The 27,208-nt window shown below is 40.2% G+C and overlaps 3 protein-coding genes across 4 annotated transcripts in view; 1 reads left to right on the forward strand and 2 right to left on the reverse strand.

Annotated features, from left to right (window-relative positions):
* Positions 1-711: 711 nt before the first annotated feature.
* On the forward strand, positions 712-13,565 carry LOC103138372 (WD repeat-containing protein 48). Of its 2 annotated transcripts, none has more exons than XM_007552534.2 (18): positions 712-817; positions 1,469-1,609; positions 1,709-1,787; positions 1,879-2,091; positions 4,046-4,134; positions 4,269-4,370; positions 4,482-4,706; positions 5,367-5,441; positions 5,571-5,673; positions 5,753-5,850; positions 6,342-6,449; positions 6,602-6,698; positions 7,588-7,683; positions 7,800-7,905; positions 7,990-8,077; positions 8,689-8,765; positions 8,845-9,037; positions 9,133-13,565. In XM_007552534.2, exons 1-18 carry the CDS (start codon positions 770-772, stop codon positions 9,226-9,228), a joined length of 2,034 nt encoding a protein of 677 aa, XP_007552596.1. In that variant the 5' UTR covers positions 712-769; the 3' UTR covers positions 9,229-13,565. The 2 variants fall into 2 exon arrangements, with proteins under 2 accessions (XP_007552596.1, XP_007552597.1); XM_007552535.2 differs by having other exon boundaries at positions 1,712-1,787.
* LOC103138373 (Golgi reassembly-stacking protein 1) lies at positions 9,482-18,457 on the reverse strand. The gene is made up of 9 exons (XM_007552536.2): positions 18,271-18,457; positions 17,215-17,295; positions 16,704-16,907; positions 16,493-16,579; positions 16,239-16,369; positions 15,237-15,369; positions 14,513-14,624; positions 14,259-14,402; positions 9,482-14,183 (listed from the first exon to the last, which is right to left on the reverse strand). Exons 1-9 carry the CDS (start codon positions 18,331-18,333, stop codon positions 13,753-13,755), a joined length of 1,386 nt encoding a protein of 461 aa, XP_007552598.1. The 5' UTR covers positions 18,334-18,457; the 3' UTR covers positions 9,482-13,752.
* Positions 18,458-19,672: 1,215 nt separating this feature from the next.
* The window catches only part of LOC103138374 (cysteine/serine-rich nuclear protein 1), a 10,072-nt gene continuing 2,536 nt past the window's right edge, over positions 19,673-27,208 (reverse strand). Inside the window, exons 2-5 of the mRNA XM_007552538.2 lie at positions 25,848-26,092; positions 23,847-24,109; positions 23,461-23,763; positions 19,673-22,437 (exon numbers count right to left, since the gene is read on the reverse strand). Coding sequence (XP_007552600.1) covers positions 21,550-22,437; positions 23,461-23,763; positions 23,847-24,109; positions 25,848-26,064 — 1,671 coding nt within the window. The 5' untranslated portion in view covers positions 26,065-26,092 and the 3' untranslated portion in view covers positions 19,673-21,549. The remainder of the gene's footprint in view (positions 22,438-23,460; positions 23,764-23,846; positions 24,110-25,847; positions 26,093-27,208) is intronic.

Genomic DNA, 27,208 nt, shown 5'->3' on the forward strand with positions numbered 1-27,208 from the left:
ATTATTATTATTATCTTTAAAATGTCCTCTGTACTTAAGCATCCCAGAGCCTCATTCTGAGAGCTTTTGCTGGTGTGTTTTGCATTCCCAGGACTTCAGGAATCAAGTTTGTTTATAAGATCTAAGATTTTTTATAAAATTTAACTTATTTTGTGAGGTGGATTCACCAAAATTGAGAAATGTTTTGAGTGGCTGTCAAAAGCAAAACTTCAGAGATTTAATGTCATTCTACTTTTTAAGAATTTGTTTTTAAAAAATATTTTATAGCCATATTTTTGCACTCACTTTATGCTGTCAAGGTATATACATATTTTTGTATCTTTTCAATGGGACATTATTTGATGCATGGTCATAACTAAGTTTTCCAGGGACCTATAAGATCAATCTTATAATTACATTTTTTGTGAATTAATATTTAATTAAAAGACTACAAAAGGCTTCTGGACAAAAAAAAAAAAAAATATGTTTTCTTCTCTTCCCTCCTTCGCCCCCCCTTGTAGATCCGCCCCTGCTCTGATTTGTCCCTTTCTATAAACAGCCTCAGTGTTGTGACTCCACAGTCAATTATTTTTATTCAAGCTCTAAATTAGTTTCCACTTCCTTACCGAACACATTGGTAGGTGAACTACTCATAACCCCCCCCCTCCCCCCCATAAAAGTTGATAACAGGGTTTAAAGTTCAAACCACATTACCCAGAAAGCCCAGGCGTGTGTGTTTTCTTTCTTTTTCCGGATGTAGCATCACATGAACTGACTGTCAACATGCAAGATGGCCACGCATCACAGGCAAAATGCTGCTGGGCGGAGGAAAGTGCAGGTAAATTTTGCGAAGTGCATGTCTGCAGATTGTGCGGCAGTGACAACTTTAGGGTTCTCGTCTTAAGGAGGTGTTTTAGAAACGTCCGAGTGTCGGTAAAAAGCGACTCCCAAGAACAGCGCTGCGGCTATGAGTCATGGCTCAAGCCGGCTAACAGAGCTAGCTTAGCTTGCGTGAGCGGTTAGCGTCAGCTGCTAACCTGTACGTCTGAATGCTAACTCTTTTTGCTAAAAGACTTCACAAAATATATGCTTAGAAGGAAAAGTGCAAATCACGACAGAAATATTTGCAAACCAGCACAAACGCTAGATGTATTGTCTAAGCACCGTTTTGATGCTTGCTTTATTTCTGACAGTAGCTAAGGTGCTCCGGCTCCGTCTAATTGCTGGAACTTAGCTCGGTGGTTATGTTGTGTACTCTGCTCGCAATAACGTGAACGCATGTTAGGTTTTAACGACAGCGTATTGCATTATTTTCCTAAAATGTGAAATATTGAGCTCTTGCATTAACCAACCTGCCATGTTACAAAGAGAGAAAAAAAAATCAGCGCACACATTGAGCTGCAGCTTTGAAATGGGTGTGATGTTGTGGACTGAACCAGAAAGTTTCCCGGGCAGGAGAAACGAGCACTCTGTCTTGTTTGTGTCACAGGTTTCCTACGTGATTAGAGACGAGGTGGAGAAGTACAATCGCAATGGAGTGAATGCACTCCAGTTAGACCCTGCTCTGAACCGGCTCTTCACCGCAGGGAGAGACTCCATCATCCGGATATGGAGCGTCTACCAACAAAAAGTAGAGTTTTAAATCACATACGAGTCCTGTCAGAGCATAAAATCACTGTTTTGTCGTTAGTCGTGGAGCTGTCCTAATTCCTGCTCTTTGTCATTGTAGCAGGACCCATACATTGCATCTATGGAGCACCACACTGACTGGGTTAATGATATAGTTCTTTGCTGCAATGGAAAAACATGTGAGTTTTAACCCCGTATTCAACCAGCTGTGCTGTCTATAGCTTTCAGTGCTTAATTTCTTCATTCTGATGCACCTTTTCCTCCTTTCAGTGATATCAGCTTCATCAGATACTACCGTGAAAGTATGGAATGCTCATAAAGGATTTTGTATGTCGACATTACGGACGCACAAGGACTATGTAAAAGCTTTAGCGTACGCTAAGGACAAGGAGTTAGTGGCGTCGGCCGGTCTGGACCGGCAGATCTTCCTTTGGGATGTGAACACACTGACGGCGCTCACTGCTTCCAACAACACGGTCACCAGTGAGTACTGATGTCATTTTGACTGTGAATAATCACGAGTGTGTCAATTGGAACTTCGTAGCGTAACAACATCTGTGTTTTCCTGAACGTTGACCTGCCAATATTGATTTTTCTACACGAAATACAACATAAAAATATATAAAATGTTCGATTTTATTTTTTCTTGCCTCCCTGCCATGATGCTTCTCAATTGAAATTGTACAGGGCAATTTATAGCAAATCCTCTTAAGTCATTTACAGAGCAATTGATAGAGTTCACAGTCAAAACTCCAATATTTGAAATGAATGATTAGCGAATGTGCCCTTGAAAAGATAAAACGAAACTTTGTACTTGACAAAGATTAGAACATCTTGAAAAAGTAAATTTTTTTGTCAGTCTGAAGGTGAAACTCTAATATTAAATAGATTCATTACACAGTGTCAGTCATTTCTTCTAATTCTGATGTCTTACAGATAATAGAAATCAGAGTTTCAATGTCTCAAATGTCCTTGAATATTGTGGAAAAGTGAAATATTACAAACTTGTGGTGTCACACCTTAATCAGCCAATTAACTCAAAACACCTGCAGAGGTTTCCTGACAGGTGTCACCTGATCAAGAGCGCATAGACAAATCCCACACAAAAGTTGCATCCCTGTGTGAAGCCTCTCCTGAACCAGAGACGACGTCAGAGTCATCTTTGCTCGGGAGCAAAAGAACTGGACTGTTGCAGAATGGTCCGAGGTCCGCTTGTTTTCAAATGAAAGTAAAGTCTAGCACTTTATTTGCACATCAACAAGTCTGGAGGAAGAGAGGAGAGACAGAAAATCCATGTTGCTTTAGTCCATTGTGAAGTTTCCAGTCTGGTGGTTTGTCATATCATCTGCTGGTTCTGGTCCACTGGGTTCTTTCAAGTCTACAGCGGATGCATCCATCTACTGGGAAACTTTAGAGCACTTTATGCTTCCTTCTGCTGCCAAGCTTTATAGAGATGTTGATTTTTTATTTTCCAGCAGCACTTGGCACCTGCCCACACTTCGAAGGAAGCGAAAGCTGCTTCAGTGGCTGTGGCGTTCCTGGGCTGGGTCAGCCAGCAAACTCTCCTGGACTGAACCCCACAGAGAATCGACGGAGTCGAAAAGAACATGAGACATTTCCTGATGACTTGAAGACCGATAGGAAAGCATTCTTCCGTTACGCCTCAGCAGAGCCACTGACTGAGCGCCTCCATGCCGCACCGCATTCAGAAATTCATGCTAAAGGAGCATCGACCAAGTGCATAGTTTTCAAAATTTTAAAATATTCTCTTTTTTAAAAATTAATCTTATGCAATTTTCTCGCTTTCCGAGACACATAATTTTGGGTTTTCATGAACTGTAATAAATAATCATCACCATTACAGAAGAAAAAGCTTGAAATATTTCACTTTTTGCGTAATGAATCTATACAATATCTGAACTAAATGACAAAATAACGAATGTCCTCAATATAGTCAGATCTATTTTTTTATTTGAGATAGAAAATATAAACCCTCTTGTTAACTTTAATATTTTCAAATGGCTGCAAACATTTCGAACCAAAGCAAGGCAACCTGACGTCACTCGGTTCAGCCTTCCTGTTACCTCTCAAAATCTTGCTCTCTCTCGCTGTCTTGCAGTTTGAATGATTAGAGACCCGACGCGTCGTACAATATGTCTCGTCCTCCTTCATATCTGGTTTCCCCTAAGCACATTGCATACAAAAAATATCTAACTTTGAGTTTAGTTCACTCAGTTACAGCATCAGCACTGAAGAGAATTGTTGTCTGTGTGAACCGGCAGTTTTTACTGTGATTCACTCACAGACTGGAAAAAGATGCCATGGATTTCAGGTGCCATTCAGCGGTTGATTTCCTCTTCATCTCTGATGTTGTGTCGTTTCTGCCGACTCTGGCTGAGATTTCCCCGGAGGCTCACTGCAGTTTCTCTCTCAACAGCTTCGTCGCTGAGTGGGAACAAGGACTCCATCTATAGTCTGGCCATGAACCAGATGGGAACAGTTATAGTCTCCGGATCTACTGAAAAGGTCTGAGCTCGCCACGCGCACTCCATTGAGAAATAAAGAGTTTAGGAATCAAATAAAGCTTTTGTCATTTCCTGTCGTATTCCAAAGTGAATTCCTTTAAAAAATAATTATTATTATTTTTTTGTTTGCGTCAGGTTTTGAGAGTGTGGGACCCTCGAACGTGTGCAAAGCTCATGAAGCTAAAAGGTCACACAGACAACGTCAAGTCGTTGCTCCTGAATCGCGACGGCACCCAGGTGTGGCCTCCTGAAAACGACCCGAGACGTCAGTCGCTAGCGGACGCCGATATCTAACCCCAGTTATGTTTTTTTTTTTTTTTTGGTTGTTTTTTTCTCGGATCGACGCAGTGCCTGTCGGGGAGCTCGGACGGGACCATCCGCTTGTGGTCGCTCGGCCAGCAGAGGTGCATCGCCACGTACAGGGTCCATGAAGAAGGCGTCTGGGCTCTGCAGGTCAACGAGGCCTTCACACACGTGTACTCTGGGGGCAGGGACAAGAAGATTTACTGCACGGACCTGAGAAACCCGGACATCCGTGTGCTCATCTGCGAGGAGAAGGCCCCGGTGCTCAAAGTAAGAAGTCAGAACTTTGATCCGACGAAAAGTTGATGCATCGGATCATCTCGCACAGAAAAAGTGAAACAAAAGTGCTTGTTTTGTTTAAGCCTAGGCGTTAATCAGGATTGAAACGATTAATCAATTGTTGAAAAAAACGTCAAATAATTTAGTAATCGATTAATAGTTAATGGGAACATACAGATTCAAAAAAGACATCTGGAAAAAAAAAATACTTTACTGTTATTTATAGCAGTAATTTAGCCTAAATTGTATGAAATATATATAAATTTTGTGTTTTAAGATTAAAAAAATATATATTTGCCTGTAAACATTTTACTCACAACTCGTCAAGTGGCAATTTATTTTTAATTTTCAGTCGGTTCAAATCCGCTAAAAGAATCGTTGCTTCATTTTAGGCAATAAAATGCTTATTTTCTTATTTATTTATTTTTTTAAAAACAAGGAACTGAATTATTTATTTTCATATTTAGCATACTGTTAATTAATTGTTGATAGAATAATCAATTACAAAAATGTGCAGCCCTACTATTCGCAAATGTTTTGTTTTCTTGTCTCTGTTTGCATCTTTTGAAATGATTCCCACATTTTCTCCCCTTGGTGATCCTAAATCAACATCTCAGCCGGTCAACCTTGATGTTTTTCTCTGTTGCTCAGATGGAGCTAGACAGATCTGCTGACCCACCTCCAGCGATCTGGGTTTCCACCACCAAGTCATCTGTGAATAAATGGGTAAGCATGCGTGACAATAACCGGCTGACTGACTACACGTTAACCAGAGCCGGAGCTGCATCCAAGTCAGGAAGAATCTAAATGCTGTTTCTTTATGAGGCTTTGCAGTTCTTTTGTTTGCGTTTGTAGTCACTAAAGGGAATGCACAACTTCAGATCATCAGGGGAGTACGACAACGACTGCACCACCCCTCTGACTCCACTGTGTACTCAGCCAGAACAAGTTATTAAGGGTAAAGTATGACTGACTGGATCAGGGGGAAGCTCTCCAGAGCTCATTTTCATAAAGTGTAATTAACTCCTGTTTCCTAGGAGGTGCCAGTATTATACAGTGCCACATTCTGAATGACAAGAGACACATACTCACCAAAGACACCAACAACAATGTGGCATACTGGGACGTGCTCAAGGTAAATCGACCAACTCCTGCTGTTCATCCAGGTATCTGTTGGCTTTCCTGAAAAACTCCCAGGGTTTCCATGCTGCCTGAAAAAGAGAAGACAATAGGCCTGCCACGATTACAAGTTTTGCTGGACGATAAATTGTCCCACAAATTATGATATCATTGTTTTGAGAATACTTTCAAGTGATATATTGATAATGGCATAATAGTGCAAGTTTCCCCTTTCAAAAACAAGTGAAGTAATTTATTATTTGGTCTCCAAGCAAAATTGGCATTCAAAAAAGATGAATCATCATATCTGTGATGGATGCTAAAGAGTTAGCTGGCTAACCAAACCTCCTGCTAGTTCTATAGAGGATACTTTTTATTCATTTCTTGATTTAAAGTGAACCAAAAAAAAAACGCATAATGAACTCTGACTTTAAAATCAAACTACAGACCAAAACATGATTTTTATGCACCGTAATGTTTATCTTTTTGTTTGTCGTTTCTTCCAAGGCTTGCAAAGGAGAAGACTTGGGCAAAGTGGAATTTGATGAGGAGATTAAAAAGCGGTTCAAGATGGTTTACGTGCCAAACTGGTTCTCTGTCGATCTGAAAACCGGAGTGAGTTTTTTTTTTTTTTTTTTTTGCTTTTATCAGCTTCGACTTGTATTAATTACCTTTCCCAACTCACACAGCTTGTTAATGCATCTAATAATAATAATATGATGTCACTCTTTTTATGAATATTAATTTTTTTTGTTTATTTCCATTAGATGCTCACAATTACTCTGGATGAGAGTGATTGCTTTGCTGCTTGGGTGTCTGCAAAGGATGCTGGATTTTCAAGTTCTGATGGATCTGATCCAAAGTGTAAGTAATCTTTCTTTATATTAAAATACACACCAATCAGCCATAAAACTGTGACTACTGTGTGTATGGTTCTGCCTTCATGCTTCAGAATGATTAGTGAAATGCAGGGACTATTTGTTGTTATTAACTTTAGCTCAGTTGTTTTTCTTTTGTTTGTTTTGTTTTTGTTGTTTTTTTTTCCCATTATTGGATTGACATATTTATTGGACCAAACCGTCACACACAGTGGTGTAGCGGCCGTCGCTAGCTGATTGACAGCTAGTAGCGATCATTCCCGTTAGCGGGAAATGTAAACCAGACAAAATGCCACCCAAAAGAAGTTTAGTGGTCCAGAAAAAGAAACCAGAGGAAAAAAAAAAAAACCCAGTTAAAGATTATGCATTTGTTATGCATAAGTGGAGTTGCAGCATCTTTTTAATTTTGTTAGCAAGCTTTAGATAATTGTTATGTAGCTGGCTGGAACCTGTTCATACATAATGTGTTTAGTGTTTGCTTCATGAATATGTCACACGAGTGAATAGTCTGTTGCCATGGGAACAACTGATTAGACCCGTTTCTTCAGATTCTAGCATGGAGCTTTTATAAACAATACAAATCTATTTCCTTTTATTGATGTATTGATTGTTGTTTTCCTTTTTATAGTTTAATTCACCTCAACATGTGTAGTTTTAACTGTAGCCTTGTGAAATGTAACAGCACGTGGCATTTTAGTGGCCCATCTGAAGGGTTAAGCCTCTCTTAACTCTCTTATCAGAGTTCAGTCTCAGAATCGTAGTGCGATAAACTACCATCGATTCGTAAGAAGGTGAATGACTTTAATTTTAGGCAGCGGAGGTCATAACATTTACGACTGATCTGAACCGTAATCCTGCGTCTTCCTCATTTGCAGTGAACTTGGGTGGCTTGTTGCTCCAAGCTCTGCTGGAGTTCTGGCCCAGAACGCGCATCAACCCCATGGACGAGGAAGAAAACGAGGTGAACCACGGTGAGAGGATAGTTTTCTGTTAGATCCAACAGTCTGGAGACTCTGTGTGTGTGTGTGTTTGCAGCGGTCAGACCGTCTCATTGCTGGTGTGTGTGTGTGTGTGTGTGTGTGTTCAGTGAACGGTGAGCAGGAGAACAGGGTGCAGAAAGGAAACGGATATTTCCAGGTCCCACCTCACACGCCCGTCATCTTTGGAGAAGCAGGAGGAAGAACTCTCTTTAGGTTCACACGAGTAAACATTCAAACATTCAGGATCCTGTGTCGGTGAAGTTGTGGTTCTCTAACTGCTCCATGTTTCTGCTGCAGGCTGCTATGTAGAGATTCAGGCGGCGAGACTGAATCCATGCTGCTGAATGAGACAGTCCCACAGTGGGTCATTGATATAACTGTAGATGTGAGTATTGACGTGAAAACCTGGAGTTTCTTAAGTATATAGTGGAATAACTTTAATTGGAGCCGCTTTTTAACCAATCAGAACACTGTAGATAATTTCCTTTTGTTTTCAACTTTGGCCACTTCTCGTTTCCCTTCAAGAACTAAAATACAAGTAGACTCTGGGGTTGAAATGATTAATCAGATTAATTGAATTATTGAAATAATTGTCAACTAACTTAGTAAGTCATTAAACAGAGAATGTAAAGTTTTACTTAAACTATATATTCAGAGCAGTAACTGAACCAAAGCTGGACAAAAAAGTTTTGCATTCAAGATAAAAAAAGAAAAACAATTGTAAATATATTCTGCCCAGAACTTCTCAAATGTCCTATCTGTAGCTTCATCTGCTTCAAATTCTGTTAAAAAATCTTATCTTTGCTGTCCAATTATTAATCTGTTAATCCAAAAAACATAACCCTCTATCAGAGGAAACATTCCCTGCATTCTAGAAACCAGATTTGAAACAACGGCACATTTAACGTCAGAATTTTGATGTTCTTGTCACGTTCGCTGATGCTAATTACCCACAGGGACGTTGTGCGCTAACATGTTCTTCCTGTTCTGTTTCAGAAAAATATGCCCAAATTCAACAAAATCCCATTCTACCTCCAGCCCCATTCTTCTTCTGGTGCAAAAACTCTAAAAAAGTAAGCCTCCGGAGGATTCTGTCCGTCTGAGCAGCATTTAAGCCTTTACTCCGTTACGTACCTGCCGTCTGCGTTGCAGGGACCGTCTCTCGGCCAGTGATATGCTCCAGGTGAGGAAGGTGATGGAGCACGTTTACGAGAAGATCATAAACCTGGACAACGAGTCGCAGACCACCAGCTCCTCGGCCAACGACAAACCCGGAGAGCAGGAGAAGGAAGAAGACATGGCGATGCTCGCCGAGGAGAAGATTGAGCTAATGTGTCAAGACCAGGTGCGCTAAAGTTTCTTCCTTCAAAATAACTTTTTTTTTAAATGCACTTTTTGAAAGAAATGTTTCGTCTCGGTAATCTTTTTTTCTTTATACAGGTTCTAGACCCCAACATGGACCTGCGGACAGTTAAACATTTTATCTGGAAGAGTGGAGGGGACTTGACACTTCACTATAGGCAGAAGTCGACATGAAATTTGTCATTTTTACAAGGAGAACTCTTGTCATTTGCCAATCACCACCCACCTCCACCATGTAGTCCCCACTCGACCCCGTCACGTGCTCCAGAGTCACCGTATCAGTGAGAAACCAGTAAACGTCCGAGGACATGATCCATGGTGTATCTATCATAGGGGAAGTGACCAGAACACTCCGGCGCAGCCAACACACTCCTGAGGAAACGGCACCGGTTGTTCCACACTTCAAGGAATGACCGTTTTTTTTCCCCCCCCTCACACAATTTCAGCTACCTGTTTTTCCGTTCCTCGGATCTTTGCCTGTCGGGCATCCTGAAGCGACTGACGTTAGTCTGTGTTTGAGTGTGTATGGATGTAGTAGACTGTTGGCTCTAGTACATTCCAGAAACTCTTCCCCGTTTTACACACTCTGCACACATCCTCTGCCGTCAGGACTACTCCTGGTTTCTGCGTTAAAACGAATCCTCGTCCGCTACCTTCACTTTGAACTCGCCCACCGACTCAGACGCCTAACTGTTGCAGAACCTCACTCTGTCTCCGTCTTTCGTTTTTAGCTGTGCTGTTCTCCACGAATGAATGTTTTCTTTTTTTTTCTGTAAATATATTTGCAATTTTCTTTTTTGTTTAAATGAGTTTTGGGTTTAGCAGGATTTTTTTTTTGTACAGTTTCTGTTAAAAAAATACTTCTTTTTTTTCTCAAATTGCCAGAGCACATTGGTCATCATGAAAGTAACTTAACTTGATTTTTAAGAGTTTACCCTGACAAATGTTAGTTTTTTTCCAAGTCACTTTAGGAATTGGAAACAAGTATAAGGTATATATCTTAATAACTCAAGCAGTGATTTTGATGGCAGTGAGGACTGTTCTTTGTGTACATGTCATTTAGATTTACTAAGAGTAACTATAACTTGAAGGGGGATCTCAATAGAAGAGCATTAGGAGCATCCAACCACTGTGGGAAACTCACCAAAGTGAAATAAACGCTAACGGCTACGTCTCTCTTGGAGGTCTCAGAGCAGAGATCTTTTCACTGTAAATCTTCTGGAGTTAATTTTGCCATGACACGTACGTGTGTGTGTGTGTTTGTAACGCCATAAAGGAAAACCACATGGAGCAAGCTCTGATTGGCCAAAACAAGAAAACCCGGAGAGAGAAAAAATAAAGATAGGAAATGTACCTCAAATTAGGCCATACTACTGCAATATTCCTTGTAATAATTTGTGAAATATGTATATTTTAGGCATTCAAAGAAATAAATTGGAATGGTCTTCAGAGTGACAGATCTGTAGGGATGACAAATGGATGTTTGTTGGGCTGTAATGTGATCAGCTGATGAGTGTGGAATAAAAACAAGGGACACTTTCTTTTAAATCGATTGTTTAACAATCAGCTCACCCATTTCACATTCATTATGCATTCATTCCTGACTAAAGTATTTAAAAACATCAACCGTTGCATGATGGCACCTACTTTAATGAAAATATTCAGCCCCATAAAGACAACAGAAAAAATAGAAGAGTACTTCAAGAATCTCAGACTTCTACTTACAAAAGCTTTTCTCATCAAAAATACATTAGAAATTTACATTTTTTTGCATAGACGACATAAGTAACAGGTGTCGATGATGCCAAGTAGTAGAGATGCACAGATCAGAGATCTTGTTTTGGTCTGATTTCAGATCGTTTTGTGAAGCGTTGACTTGACAGTACAGATTTGAGGATCATAGTCAACAGGCTTCAATATATCCTTGTTTTGATTGGTCAATTATGGTCTGAGTAGCAGGGTGAAGTCACACAATGCTGTAAAATTACTTGCTTTTAGTTTAAAATAAAGACAAAATCATTGATTTAATCCAGCGTTAGCTTAGATAACGATACCCATCGTAAACAATAATCTGCATTCCCTTACAGATTTTAGATTTCCAAAAGTTCCAACTCTTCCAAATTATGCCGATTCGCTAAGAGGATGGTGGCTCAGAAGAAAAATCGTTAGCCGTCATACCTCCAGCCTTCCCGTTATCTGTGGAAAATGGCTCTCGCTCACTCTCTTGCAGCTTGAATTATTCCCAACTAATGGCAACTACAATTTCAGTTTTAAATACTTACATTCCTGTGCTTCCACTGACTTGAACTTTGAACACCTTATGTTTGTATGATGATGAAGATCACTAAAAGTTATTCATTCAAAACATCCCAGAAAAGTCTGAATCAAGATTGTGTGGCGGACTGCTAAGCACCATAACAGCAGGTTACACAATGAAACAAACATAAATTGTGAAGGAAGAAAATGGCCACTTTCTGCTGTAGCAGCTTAATTAAACAACAGACATCTCTCTTTCTTTAAAACAGCTTCTTACAACTCTCTGCTCCCTCTAAGTGTTCATTCTCAGTGTTTTCACACCTGAAAGTCCAGTGGACTTCGATCAACTTGAAACCGAAACAGCAACATTTGTTACATTTTCAAGCTGGAGCGGTTCATTTTCACACTGCACTGTCAAACTAAAGCCTTTGAAAAATCAGTTCCCCTCCTCGCCTGTGGTGGCGCTGCATCAAGAACCACTGAAGGAAACGACACGAAGACCTCTGAAGGAGACATAAGCACAACTTCCTTCTTCATGAAATGTGAACAAAACATTTTAGCGGGTGTAGAATTTATCTTTTGCATGATAAAAGACCATGAGCCAGTTCTTCTGCTCATGATCTTTTGTTTTTGTAAATACAGCAATTTACCCAGGATGCCCAGCGCTAGCTCATGGTTATTTACCAAAGACGAGAGTTAAATCCTACAACAGCTAAAGTCAGACGGCATTAAAAATTTGCTCACAAGTCGCACTCGTGTCTTCTTCTGAGGATTTTGTGTTGTTTCCTTTAGTGGTTCTTGATGCAGCGCCACCGCGGCTGAGGAGCAGAACCTGTTTTTCAAATAGTTTGGTTCCTAAAACATACTGTAGTGTTAAAGAACAGCTGAAAATGTAACAAATATTGCAATTTGTGTTCCCAATCGAGCCGAGTCTACCGAACTATCAAGCGTGAAAACAACCTTAAACAGCTCACTGATCCAGAAAAGGCCAAAACTCAAATCTTCCTTGCTCTGTAACCACGTCAACCCAACGAGTGTTGTTTATGCAATCTGCATGTGATATGGTATGGTGTGTTCACCCCAAAAAATATCAGATTTTTGAGTTAATAGTCAGGTTACTGGCTAATTTATCAGTGCATCTCTTTTAATAAAAACATGGGCAGACAGCTAGCTATACATGAATAAAACTCTCCAAAAGCTATGCAGCTGAAAAACAGCAATTACAATAATTAAAACTAAAGACTTTGTTAAAAACACACCAATCTTATCAGAGCTGGTGTGAAACATTTTCTAAATATTACATCAAACAAAAAATAACACATCTCAAACATTGCTATAATAAAAGCCCTTTAAGTTCCAATCAAAAGGAGACCACGACTAAAAGTGTCCCATGTCCAATGTTTAAAGCTGAGTAATCACTATGTAAACAACGCTCCTTCAAAAACACTAGGAGAGATGGAACAGTGCACCAGGAGGACAACTGTGACCTATTTTACCAGCCAGCAGTCTAGTAGTGTCAGAGAAGTTCGTAGTGTTAGAGACGTGAAGGTGCAGCTGTGCTTTGCAGTAGTCGATGTGTTTATCTTTGGAACCGTTCAAGTACTCCTCTCTTTAGTGCTCTGGAAGCAGCGTTTTCAAAAACCCGTGTCCACTAATTTCTCACCAAACAAGCAAATAAACCTTTTGCTAAAAATAATTTTAAAAAAATCTGTAACTTAATTTTGTATTTGTACCTTAAGATATCGCCCTTCCTTCATGTTAAAGTCTCAGCCTAGTACCTGTAGTGCAACAATCTGGAATAACTTGGTCTGTCTCACTTCCTACATGCGTTGCTGGAAAAGTATTTTTCTGTTTTCAGATAAGCTGAAAAAGTAGGGCTGGGCAATTTAGCTTGATGACAAAATCAGTTTTTTCATATAGAATCTGATTTTAATCTATTTTTTCCTCATTTTCTTTTCCAAAAAAAAATCTTTAAAAAGGGGCTTTTACGATTTTAATTAGGGCCTGGCTCCAACTATATAGTCATAATATTTCCAGAAAAAAAACATTGTAGAATTATTAAAATGATGACTTATTTATTAAAAACGTATTATCGCACAACTAAATTCTTGTAATTTTATGACTATATTTTTGTAGTTAAAAAAAATAAATAAATCTTAGCGTGGCGCTTATATTCCATCAAAGACTTGACTTGAAATCAAAGCCCAAATAAGTAGAAGTTAACTGGGCCACCATCTTGTGGCCCAACTTAAAATCTAAATTTTCTAAAAAAAAAAAAAAAAAAATATTAACCAACAAATCTGATTTAATGCCCAGCCCTAGTTGAAATGCTTTTTCACAGCAATGTAGGGCGTCCTTTATAGAAATGGATAAAAGAAATGTAAATATTGATTGTCTACGCCGCGATGCATTAGCGTTGCCTCTATATGACCAAAGGAAAATTTAATCAAAATGTGTTTTTTCTGGTTCTCCCCCACCACTCTGATGATCTACAGGCTCTGCTGACTCAGACGCCGACGCCTTCACATCGCCTAAGACTTGAAAGTCCGCCTCATTAGCAGCCGCGGTCGCGATTGGGTCTACTGGAGATGGGCACGGAGGCTCTTCAGCGAAATGCTGAAGAGCCTCCACAGGAAGGGACCGCACACCCAGAGGTGGACTCGGGGTGCCTCTGGTTTCCATGACGAAGCTCTGAAGGTCTGCGGACTCGGTGCGCGGAGGAGACGTTTCAGCTGGAGCTACTCCGGAGTCAAACCAAGTGTCAGGAGCGGCGAGAGAAGCGTGGAGCTCCACAGCTGCATGGGAGACCTGCTCCAGTAGTTCACTCTGGTTCTCTGCAGATGATGAGGGCAGAGCACTGTCCTCCAGCTCCTCTGCATGGCAAAAAATCAATCAATCAATTTAAGTTCATTTGCATCGCTGAAAACTCGATTCATCTGGCCACTTACCAACACCAGATATGTCGCCCTCCTTCTCCTCGTGCATCGCCAGGGAAGTGTTGGTCATGTCGATGGACGACGTGGACACGTCCAGCCTGTCCAAAAGATCTGCAGGGTCAGGGCTCATCACTGCCACCTCCGAATCAGATAAACCTGGAGAGAAATATCGCCAAGCAGGCAAGATTTTCAGCAATCTCCAGAGATCATACGGAGCCTCTTTATGTTCATAAATGAGTAAAAAAAAAACAGGAATCTGAACCAACCAGAGTCCATCACCGTCTGATCTGGTGGCGGCGGTATCACAGAGTCTAGGAGGGTGATCTGCTCCACATCTAATAAATCTCCACTGGGGGTTGAAGGGGCCATAAGAGGCGCCTGGAAAAAAACAAAGAAAATTCATTACATGGAAGGGCATAAATGCAGCTGTGCTTTGCTTTGCTGATATTATCTCAACGGTGGGTGTTGTTTGTGAGCATAAAGTTTGTCCGGCAAGAAAACTTGCAGTTTTACTGTGGTTTTGACTTTTCAAGTTCACTTTGTTTGTGTAAATTGTTGCAATGAACAATAATATTGTCATTTTGAGACCACTTTCAACCCATAACAATAACAATAATAATGGATTATTAATGCAAGTATACCCACTCATTGATTAAAAAAAGACTTTTATTTCTAAAGAACATTTAACACTTTTAATATCCTAAATGAGCAAACAAAACAACAACAATTAAAATGGTCTGTGAAGTATCTAACCACAATTGCATTTCAAAACATAATAATAATAATAATAATAAGCTTATACAGGGAAAACAGGTAAAAGTGGAAGGTAGTGCAAACTAACTACTTTGTACTGGGTGTCAAATGTTGGCGTTTCTCAAAATGACGGCTTAACTACAGGTTGCATTACATTAACAAAACTATTGTAAGATATTATTCCAAACACAAAAGAAGAAGTAACAATTATTCTCATGTGTATAGATTCACATTTACCTCTGTGTACCCATGCGTTGGCTCCTGTGGAGAGGATTTCTCTTCTGCCACTGGGATGGAGGGCTTCTCTGTCGACATTTCTGGAGTCGCAGGAATGCGGTGCAGGTAGCCATAACCGATGCCACAACCCAAGCTAAAGACAAACATATTTAAGAGCTTCCTGATTTTGTACCCTCATTAACAGCGAAGGAATGCATGTCTCATAAGTTATTTAGTGAAATCTTGTGGATAAATCACTGAATTATAAAAACAAAAAAAAAAACACTCAACCAGTAAGGCAGGAGAAAGGGAAAAAAAACACAAGTATATCTATTCATGTAATTATGAACCTTTGTCATTTTAAACACAAGCATTAATCAGCATATTTACAAGTTTCAGCAAGTAGAATTAAATGTTTTTTAGGACTTTTATAATGCCACCTTGAATTAAATTTAAGACCAAAAAAATATAAATATCGTGAATGGTTGTATTATAATGAGGCATAGCATAAATTGTGACATTTCTGAGGTTTGTTTGTGGCTCCTAGCAGTGGCTTTGTACTTCTCAGACTGCATTTGGCTCTCTACAGCTTTAACCCCGGAGACGCCTAGCTTAAAAGTTTGTTTTGTGCAGAATGCACCTGGCTAGCATGTGTTGGTAACAGAGGTGAGCCAGTGGCAAAAACAAATGTCGTCCAGCCATTTGTTTTTATCGCCAAAGAGCTAGCTAGCTATTGAGAGCATATTAGCAGCTAGTTAGCGGTAGCCTCAACTGCTTTGAGTTGCAGGATTCATTTAAAATGTCTGCGCGTGACTCAGAATTTTGTCTGACAGAAAACTACAAATGCCACAACATTTTAGACATGAGATCAATATATTTGAGACCAACTTAGATTTGATGAATTTCAGACATTTTAAGATTTTAATTGCAGATACATGAATTAAAGGCTTTTTAAGGATGCGCAGATACCCTGTTATTTGTGTAATAAAACAATGGCAGTCAAGAAATGTTGCTTCCTCTTACCTGCCCTCTCCTCCCCACGCTCCATTAGGTGTGACCATCACATCTCTGCAGTTGTCTGTTCGTGTGTTATACACCAGCAGCTTCAAGGGTTTCCCTTCATGGGCTTCGATCAGCGAGAAGAAGTCCTCCAACTGTAAATCATAAGATCATATCAACCTAGCTTTGTTATCCAATTTGCCAAATATCACACCACATGTAAATTAAAAGGTATAGTGACGCATGCCAATAAAGAGGGAGTCTTAAAGGAGCCTTACGTCTTGTAACACCTGATCTGCCCCGACAATGTAGTCACTGTATGACTGAAGACCTGCCAGTGCCGCTGGTGAACCGGCTTCTACGTCCTAGGAGAAACGGGTCGGATGTGAAGCACAAAAGGGAACTCAAAAATTTTAAAAATGCTTTTAACCGCATCAAGATTGAAATAACAATCGGAAAATGAGTTTTCAGAGTGAGGAAGTGGCTCACCAGTACGTGCCAGACGTTCTCATTGGCTCCTTGGTAGCTGCAGAAGCGAACACTGGCACCCAGCAGGCCCTGTCCCCCCCACATGTTACTGGGCACCACCTCCAGCTCTCGGACCCCGGTGGTTTTGGTGCTGTACACCTCCATCCTCACAGCTCTCTCCATGTTGGCTTTCAGGAGCTCCTTCAGCTGCTCATTTTCCTCACTCTGGCCCACAGACAAGTGACCAGGAATCAAAACAGAGATTTTTAAACAGCATTCTCACTTTATCTGTTCTTCTATTATGTATTGAGAGAATGGTGGTTATGATATTTTTTTATGGTGTGATCTACCTAAGAAAACACTACAAGGCATGATCTAATAGTCTATTATTCCATAAAAATAATAATTATGACTACAGCTACTAAATATAAAATTTGAGATTTTGCACACATTGATATGCAAAGGCAACTGTGATTCAAAGTATTATGCAGCTGTGGAGTATATAAAGTTGCCATTACTGCGTAAAACTTACGAGTCTTTGGTTGTCTAGAGACAGAATGAAGTCAAAGAAGGGCTGCAGTCCGGCCTTTTCTGCAGGAGAATTAGGCTGAATCTGTCACAACAAAGATAAGGAGGCTCACGTTAATGCTGCTGGTGCGTTCCTGGGCAAAGCATGAGAAAGTTTGTACATTTCAAATGTCATAAGCAACCAACAGTAAAGTGAATCAATGTAATCTGCGACTATGTTACAGCACAGATTGAAAAGAAACGGCCTCGGGATTGTTCAAAGCTGAGCATCTACTAAATCAAAAATCTCTTTTGATTGTGAACTTGTCCTCTGGGTTACTATGATTGAGTTACTGAGTGGAGGTCTGAGAAATCACTTAGAAAGTTTTATTACAACCATTTTTATTTGTTGCAACACAGTCACCAGAGTTACATATGAATGATAAATAATGTCAAATTTTACGACTACGCTAGTTTTTTTTTTTTAGTATTGGGTCTGTTTAATGAAAGGAACAAAACTGCTGCCAAGCAGAAACTATTCAAAAATATTTATGTAATAGCAACCGTATGGACTTATAGTTGTTTATGTATATTGGCAGATTGTGTTCTATTTATAGTTATTGGTTTGCTAATTGAATAACCTTTATTAAAGCTTTTTTTCTGTTTGATTGTAAATGTCAGTTTAAAAAGACCCACCTCGCTAATGTTTGCTAAATAATTTCAGAAACACAATTAATTAAACGCTATTTATTCTGACCGGCTGAATGAACTAAAGCTCTCTCCAGGAAACATTTATCCTCCTCTCTTGATTTATCGTTGAGCTAGTTATTTAGCTCAACGCACCTGTTGTAAAACGAGACAAACACAGTAATTGCAACCTCTTCGTTACAAAATGACTGTTCTTAGAAATGTTTCTGTCCTGTCATTTTCTCCCCGCGGGGCTACGAGTAAACAATGCCACATCATCGTTCGTGTTTAGAGGCTCTTGAGCCGCAGATCCTCGGCTAGCTAACTGTTAGCATACAGTGAGGACTCCAGCTAAGCTGCTGCGCTTTTCAAACAGAGACTCAGCCAGCCTTACGCCGTGGACATGGTATCCGTACGTCCCTCCCTCGGGGGCTTCTGAGCTCTGCGATAATCCCATTGCAGAAAAGAATTATTAATTTTATTAGTGTTATTAAAAAATAACGACAGAGAATTGCTATGGTTGACACTTCGCAACCATTTTTAGCAGCCCAAAACAATCGAGCGTCGCTGTTATCGAGCGCCAAAACTGATCTACTCTGCGCATGCGTACGTATGCTTGAACACATGGTTTAGTTCAGGGACGCCCAAAGTATGGACCGTGGCCATTAGAACAATTTTATGTGGCCACTAAGTTCAGTCGAATAATGCTTCAAATTTGGCTCTCCAGAGGGCATTTTTGTCATTTTGTAGCATGTCAATTTCAATGACAAATTTAATTCTTCTTTAACGGAAAGTGTTAGTCCCAAAGTAATTTTTAATGGTTGTGTTTTGTTTTAATTTTAATTTCATAGTAAGTATAAATATAAACCTCCAGGAACTTTTTGCTAAAAAAAAAAAAAAGAAGAAGAAGAGGAAGAAGAAGAAGAAAGAAAAAAACACAGCACATTATTGATTCTGTTACATTTAATTCACAGAAGGTTTTTTCTGGACCAAATAAACTGAAAGTTAGGAAAATGCACTTTGTTTCATTAACATATGGTACGTTTAAAATCACAACAAAATTATTTTGCATTTTAAGTTGGAGAAACAATATGTCCACCTTTGTACTTTCAACTGTGGGATTCTGGCTCATGTTGCATAAAAATCGGACATCACTGGTTTAGTGTCACTTTTTCATTGAAAATAATGAGTTTATCTATTATGATTAATTTTCGTGCCAAACAAATTTTTTGGAATTGCGGAAAAAGGTTTTCACTGAACACGTTAAGCATTGCTATGTTGTGGTGAATGGATCATACTATAATTTTTTTTATATAACGACCAGACTTTTGTTAACTCAGCAGAGAGAGAAGTCAAGTTTGTTTGCATGGTGTGTCCAAGTTTCACCCCATCACAATAACACATTTCAGCAGAAAGGCAGTTCAAAGACAGCTTTTAGCTCAGCAGGGACTAGCACTTAGTGTTTCCTACTGGTCCATGTTGTACTTTGTTCGGTTTTTGGCAGAAGCTCCTTGTTTCTGATTTACAGTGCAGGAAATGTTTGATGTGAACAGTTTTATTCCAGATTTATTAAGACAAACCTCATCTGGTTTCAAAAGATGGTTATGTTGGCAGAGGATTCTGTGACTGTCGATAAGGTCCACTGAGCTGGCGGTACATGCTGTTTTAAGCCACTCATTAATCAAAAGCAATCTGCTGTATCTTTCATTTCTACATCAAACTTTCGATAGCGGTCCACCATTATCGAGCCCTTGGCTTTGAGATTTCAGAAAACAAAATGCAGATGCACTCCATAGTTTAAAAAAGGAAACATTTGTTTTAATGAATCATTGCTCTGTTAACAATAGCACAATATTTATATTTGGCCATTTTTTTTTTCAAATATATTATTTAAAGATCTCTAAACATTATGCATCACATACAAAATCCATGACTATCCACTGAACAATTACAGAGCTACATAAGTCAACACTACAGCTGAAGCAGATTTTATTAGACACTGCTGTAAACATGGCGTCAATGGTTGCGGCAGAACACTGAAACGGGAGGAATTACAGAGCTTATAGCAGCCGACATATTTACATATCGGGGGGGAAAAGTACACCGGCTGCATTTGTTTTTGGTATTGCTCAAACAGACGGACCAGAAATGCTTCACAGGAACTAAAGCAACAATTAATCTTGGGTCAGCATGAGATTCGCACAATATAATAACCTTGCGCAAAAACACCACAGTGTCACGGCATTTAAACAACAAAAATGTATGCTAGATGTGTAATATGATGCACTTTCCTTTAAAACGGGAAAGCTTATTTGAGCAAGTAGTAGAAAAAGTAGGGAAACCCTTTATTAAGCCAGCGGGTAAAAAAGGCATAGTCCACACGTAGCCAGATTTCCGGGGAAATAAATTCATTTCCATACGTTTTGGCCTTTCATCTACACAAAAACTCAGTTTTATACTATTAAAAACAATTGTTTATACAAACTCCGACCAAAGTAGAGATTTGACATGGGTCCCACGCATTACAGTCTGAGAAAAAATAATGTGCAAATATATCCACATACTTGATTCCCAACCGACATCGTCTTGTGTTTTAACTAAATACGCTATTTAAAAGTGGTTCAAACCATAAATGAACCCCCTGGCGTCATGTTTGATTCCTAACAGGAAATCGCAGATGTAAACTCAGATATGTTTTAACTTTGCGCTACACTGCCCCCTAAGGGTTTGGCGTGGTTAAAACAACGCTCCGGGTCGGAACTGAGTACGAGTAGGTTCTTGTTGAAAACTTTTCTGAAACCGATCCCGTGTGTACGATATGATTTTTAAACGACGTGGTAGAGATATACGTTTTTATAAAGACCTGGCTACGTGTGTACAAGGCCTAAAATTCACTCTTCGCACTTTCATAAGCGTCTCATTGAAAGGGCTAACCGCTAACCGGGCCAGGCGTACTAACCATAAGATGTTTTCTGTACTGTGGAATAAAAATGTCTGCTGTAAAAAAAGAACAAATAAAGCTTTAAATATGGAGTCTATAGGACCATCTGACACACCACTGCTTTCATACACTCAAAGGTAAAGGAAAAGTACTGTTTCTCGACTCGAACTGTTGCCATTACAATACTAGTTATTATTCTGATGTAAACTCTGCCATTTTTACCAGTTAATAATTATGTCACCTTTTTATGAGTTACCACTCATAAAAATAATCACTGATTAAATAAATAAATAAATACGTATCGGCCCAGTAAACAGGTACTCAGAGTATGTTCTGGGAAATAATCAGAGTGATGTGAGAATGATTCCCAAATCCAGCAGAGCACAGTTTATCCTAATCCAGAGAGTTGCTGTTTTAATTAATATGCTACAACACCTAGTTCTTCATTGCATGTGATAATGCATTGCAGTTCATATGCGTACTTTGTGCATGATATTGTTGGTCATGGTATAAATTAAATACATCCCTTTACAATTTTATTTTAAGGAATTAATAAAAATTTTGCTAATTATTCAAGTGTGATTTCTCTCGAAAATAACTTTCAGGCAAAAATAATATTCCATAGGGAAAAATAGGTCTTTGCATTTAGAAATTATTATAAATAGTTGTTTTGTTAAAAAAGCACTAATGTGGGCGTTTTATGAAATTGGCTATGAAAGCAGAGTGTCTGAATCAGCCAATCAGAGACTCTAGGAGCTGGGTGCTCGACTCCTGCGGTGGTAAATTCACCGAGCTAAACAGCTGGAAGTGCTGGAAGCTGTCAGAGTGTCTGTGCTCTTTGAAGGAGCTGTGCAGCGGTCCGGAGGGGTAGTCTCTGTGGAAGAACTCCAGGTCGGAGTCAGAGGAGAGGCTCAGGTCCATGTATCCACTGAAAGAGTAACCCATGGTGGGAGACGGCGTGTTAGGGAAGTCCTCGAAAGAGTCCTCGTTGAAAAAGTCTCTGGATTGATTGGCGTTCTCGTCGAGATAGTTCCTGCTGGCGTCAATGTTGTCTACAAGCACAACGGGCAAATGTGGTGTGTCGTCATCGTCTTCTGCGTTTGCAGAGCTGCATCTGTGCCGGTTTTGGGCGCACGAGAAGAAGTTCTTATTGCTGGAGTCATGGGTCAAATCTGCATCTCTGTCCGGAAGAGTGTGGGTCCCGCTGAAGAATTGTCCTGCGTCGCATTCGGAGGAGGAGAGGGAGGATTCGGACATGTCGCTGCTGCAGCTGTTCTCCTCAACGACCAGCTGGTCCGGGATGCAGCGGAAAGAAGGAACGGCAGGCATGGCGAAAGGAAGCAGGTCCTCCTCCAGGCCGGACCTGAATGGACACCTGCTCTCCTGCGTGCTCTGCTCTGCGCTGGACTCATTGTGTCCTGAACAGTCTCTGAGCTCCTCGGTCACGACCGCCTGCTCCCCCAAGATGAGCGTTTCACGTCGTAGTCGCCTCTGCAGCTCCAGCCTCATGAGCGTATGGATGTAATGACTCTGAACGCGCCGGGCGTCGAACTCGATGCGCCCCTGAACGTTTCCGCAGCTGTCCTTGGTGCAGCCGCAGGGGAAGTTGAAGCGGTCCACCTGTTGGTCAAAGGAAAACAGTCTGTGAATTCATCAAATTCATCATTCGTTAACAAATTTGCCTTGTATCATTTGCACGGTATCTGCTAGTTTCAGGAGGTCAAATTTAAGACTTTTAAAGACCCTTTTTTAATGTAGTTTGAATTAAATTTAAGACTAAAACTAAATATAGGGAATGGTTGGGAGATTGTGCTCTATTACTAAAACTATCTATTTGGCTTTGTGGAAATGGTAGAGGCACAAAGGATAGCTAGCTGCTGGTAGCCTCAACCGCCTTGAGTCACAGAATGCAATGAAGATGTTGCGTGCAAACCAAATTTTTGCTTGACATAAAAAGTCCCAGGAGAAAAACAACTACATGAAATAGTTCTGCCATGAAAAATGTAAGACTTGTGAATAACATGCTTAAGGCCAAATTGCACTTTTTAAAAATGAATTAAAGGCAGTAATTTTGGACAAAGAAATTTAAGACTTTTTAAGGGTGCGTGGACACCCTGGCTTTAGAGCTCACTGCTGTCCAGCACACTATGGATGCAAGTTAGCGACTAACCAGTTAATCTAAAGCTGATTGATCTTATTAATGGACTGACTATTAATTGAGCTGTCATGCAGCTCCACTGAATGAGCGCTGAGGTTATAGCTTAAGGAACTTGTGGAGTGTTTACATTTCAAAACAGAGCCGCAACAACGGCCATTTTGCATTCCACACTGGACTCTGTTTGGACCGTTTCCCTTTTCTGTTCTGTTATGGCTCCACCATCTTTGTTTCTGTATCAACTAGCTTTACTTAAGAATGACCAGCAGCGCCCTCTTCTGAATGGTGGCCAAATGACAACACTAAAGAAGGTCAAAGCAGACATTACAAGTTAATCAACTGGAACTTATTTTAATCTAATAAACCATTAATCGACATTTGCATCCCTGTTGCAGACATATCTTTTTTTCAGATTTTGTTAATATTTTCCCAAGACTTTGAGGTCCGTAACACAGACGCGACTTGTTGCGAGTCAGTGTTGTTTGTACCTGGCACTTGATGCCCGCCTGACTGCAGGCGCAGGTCTCCGGCTCGCAGAAGCCCCGACAGTCGCAGCCGCAGGCCTCCCTGGAGAGCCGCAGAGCGTGAAGCTGCCTCTTCTCCTCCTTGTCGATGACCTTTGCCCCCGCCGCCAGGAGGAGAGCCTGTCGCTGTTTGGAAGAGAACGGCTGAAGGTAGCCTCCGTCCTCCAAATCCGACTCACTAACATGAACGTCAGGGTCTCCACCCAGAACTTGATCCGTTGTCAGCTTCTCCGCTTCGCTTTGGTCGACGGCTCCGCTTATGATCAGCTGGAATCAAACACAGCAGCGGCTCTAGTTAGGAGAAACGTTGTGAGCGAGACCAGTGCAAAGCTGAGATCAAGAGCACTCACTTGGTGTTTTAGTGCCTCAAATCTCTCTTGAATTAGTTTCTCCCTGTGCCTCTCTCTGCGCCTGCTGCGCTGCTCCACTGCATGCTCGTCAACGGTGTACCTTCGGAGGGCGCTGTGTTTGCGCACCATGCCCAGGGTGGCACCTCCTCTACTGGGTACGCTGGTGAAGCCCTGGCAGCGGGGGAAGCTGAACACCGTCACCTGGTCGAAGCGCACGCTGCTCGGCCTTTTTGAGAGCTTTGGCTTCTTCAGGATGGGCCAAACTGGTCAGGTTTAAAAAAAGAAAAAAACATCACAAACATTAGATAAAGCAGTGAGCATTCTATGCAGAGACATATCTGCAAATAAAAACAAAATATATACCGCAAGTATTACTTATTAAAACCACAAGCCTCACAGATTTCATGTGTGTAATCTAAGTTTTAACACTATCAGCTCTGCTAGCTGAACATTTTCATTGTCTTTTCCATGCTTAATATTGTTTTTCTCATTCTTTCCGTTTTGTTTTTGATTTGGCTGCCTCACCTTTTTATTTATAGTACAGTAATACACTTGGCGTCTGCAATTTCTGGCCAAAACGTTGAAAACCATGTATCATTTTCCACTGCATGGCGAGAAATTTATTAGCACTGTGGTGTTTTGGCAAGAAGATTCTCGGCTTCAGTCCCAGATAAGGTTAGGAGAAAGTTCAAGGATTATGAATAATTTTATATTGCATTGTAAATAAGCTGCCCATCCACAAAATTAGTGGTTCAGTTCAGCCTCAGATACATACAGATAGATGTGTAAAGCTTACAGATAATCACTATGCAAGCACAATTGAAATAAAACAAAAAATCTTCAACGGACTGATGAAGAACAAGTCTGACTTTTGCTGAAACCTTTGTAATTTCCAAAGCGGCCACTAGGGGGTGCTTGGCTTCATTTGGGGTCAACAGTTGAACACAAGTGAAAAGGAAATGCCAAGAAAGGCTTGTGTAAACAAGTAACCGATCAGCTGCAGAAAGCAGATGAACTTCTTCTTCCTTTTATTTGTCTCTGCAAAGTAATCAGACCCTCAGCGGTCTGCGACAGCGTCCGTCGGGTCAGAGTTTGACCTCAGCAACAACATGAAGCACATCCAAGTCTGAACACCCGGCAGCAATACGTGAAGGAAAGCGAGCCCAGCTGGTTGACTTGGTATCATCTGCTCTGTTTGTCTGAACACATCCAGTCTAAATCTGTTAATCCTTGACTGTGCCGTATTGGCGGTGTTTGTCCTGAGGAAGAGATTACTGTAACCTTTCTGAAAACATCTCCATACCCCGGTGTTTGTTTCCACGCCAGTGTCCACACTGAGCCTCACTCTTCCCTCATTTTTGGGGTTTTTGGTGCAGAACTAGCCATGCTTTATTCTTAATATGATGGATTTAGATCTTCTTGTTCTTCTTGTTTATATTCGCTTTTTTTCTGTTTTTATTTCCTTCCTCTCAAATAGTCGAGTTCGCTTCTTGCTTTTGTGAGGTTTATTTCAGCTTTCCGCAGAGGGAAGGAAGTAATTGGGGCTTTATTTGTTTGGGAGTTTTATTTTTCGCCTTTTTCATTTATCATTTTAATATATTATTTTTGCGACATCATTCGTGTTTAAATATGTCTCCAGTTCGAGATTGAACAGGACAAATTACGCCGCCGATGAGTGACGGCGAGAGCGGCCTCCTATCTAAACGAAGCCATTTGATGCGATTTGTTTAAAATGATCCTGCTATTCAAATTGATCCCACTACTTCTTATTGCTCAAGCAAATGATCTACGCTCTGCAGGAGCCGGCCCCTCTCTGCGCATCTTATCTGCAACGGGGCTTAAAGGCTGGCCTTTTAAATATATCAGTCAGTCATAACTTCTGCTCCAGGTTGATAAGAGACACTCCTATAAAACGCTGGTGAGGAAACGCGCCGATAAGGAAGGAGGTTTGCATTATTTGAAAGACGAGGGGAGGGGAACAAACGCGAGCGGGAGACTTACTGGGCGATCCAGAGGCTGACGCAGGACTGTGAGGTGTGAAGTTGTGGTTCTCGGAGGAGCTTCCCTCCCCGTCCGACTCCCACTCGGAGGAGGCAGGAGAGGAGAGAGAAGATGGAGAAGAAGAAGAAGAAGAGGAGGAGGAGAAGGAGGAGGAGGGAGGGGAGTAGCAGGGATTTTCCTCTACTTCTGCAAACTTCCTCTTAAGGATGTCTCTCATTGTTGAGCTGTGGCGGTTCCTAAACGTTCTGCAAGAACACAGAAGAAACAAAAACACAGGTTTAAATAACTTAACATTGTGTTGAAATAAATGTGCAGCCTAATAATGGAGGAGGAGGAGGAGAAGGAGGAGGAATTTTTGGATTTCAAATTGAAGTGCTTCAAAGTCCTAGAAATACCAAAGTTAGTATCCTGTAGCAAAACACACTGCTGCCCCTCCCCAACCTGCTATTGCATACTTTCTTCTTGTGCATTAATCCAAAACGTGTTTTATTTATTATAGGATCTGCTATGCTGAAAAGCTTTTAAAGATCAATGCTAATGCTAATTTTTGACACGTAGCATCTGATAAACCCTTTTAAAATATATAGGTCCCAGCGTTTATAGGACGCAAAAAAAAATATTCACTTTGTTTTTTTGTTTTTTTGTCATGTTGAAATTAAGTTGTATTAACAAAAAAATAACATTTTAAGGATTCAGTTTCAGAAAGCCAGTGAGGATTTGGTATTCCTGGTAAGAACTTTACCTAATACGAGCATCTAAATTTAAGGTGGTTTATTTTTATTATTTTTACTTGTGTTTATTTATCAAAGATACAATAACACATTAATTTTATAGAAAATATTATTCCAACTGTAAAATTAATGTCACATAAGAAGAAATAATTGATGCTTTTTTGTTGGAATAAAATCAGTTAGACCATGTTTAAATGTGTATATTTCTTTCTTTTTCACTGTATTTTTAGTCAAAGTTATGATACTGTAACAGTCTCATATCAATGAACAATGACACTAAATATGCTTTGCACTTTTTTTTTTTTTTGCAAGTGACAATTTCAGGAATGAGAAGCACTTCCTGGTGGAGCCGGTTCCCAGCCACCAGTTTGTTTAGGCTAATTCGATCTTGATAGTGATTTACCTAGAAACCAAACGTGTTTCACAAGCTAACTCAGAAAATCCTCCTCTCAATTACAACTAGCCGAGCACTTAGGAGAAGTAGCAGCGACAGAGCAACTTCACGACTCTTCTTTCGTTTCCCTGCAGAGTAATTAACATTCCAGTGATTCCTTAAGTTTCTTTCTTTTTTTTTTTTTTTTTTTTTTTTTTTTTTTTTTTTTTTTTTTTTTTTTTTTTTTTTTTTTTTTT

The sequence above is a fragment of the Poecilia formosa genome, unplaced genomic scaffold (assembly GCF_000485575.1).
Source record: "Poecilia formosa unplaced genomic scaffold, Poecilia_formosa-5.1.2 Scaffold49, whole genome shotgun sequence".
In the NCBI taxonomy this organism is placed as follows: domain Eukaryota; kingdom Metazoa; phylum Chordata; class Actinopteri; order Cyprinodontiformes; family Poeciliidae; genus Poecilia; species Poecilia formosa.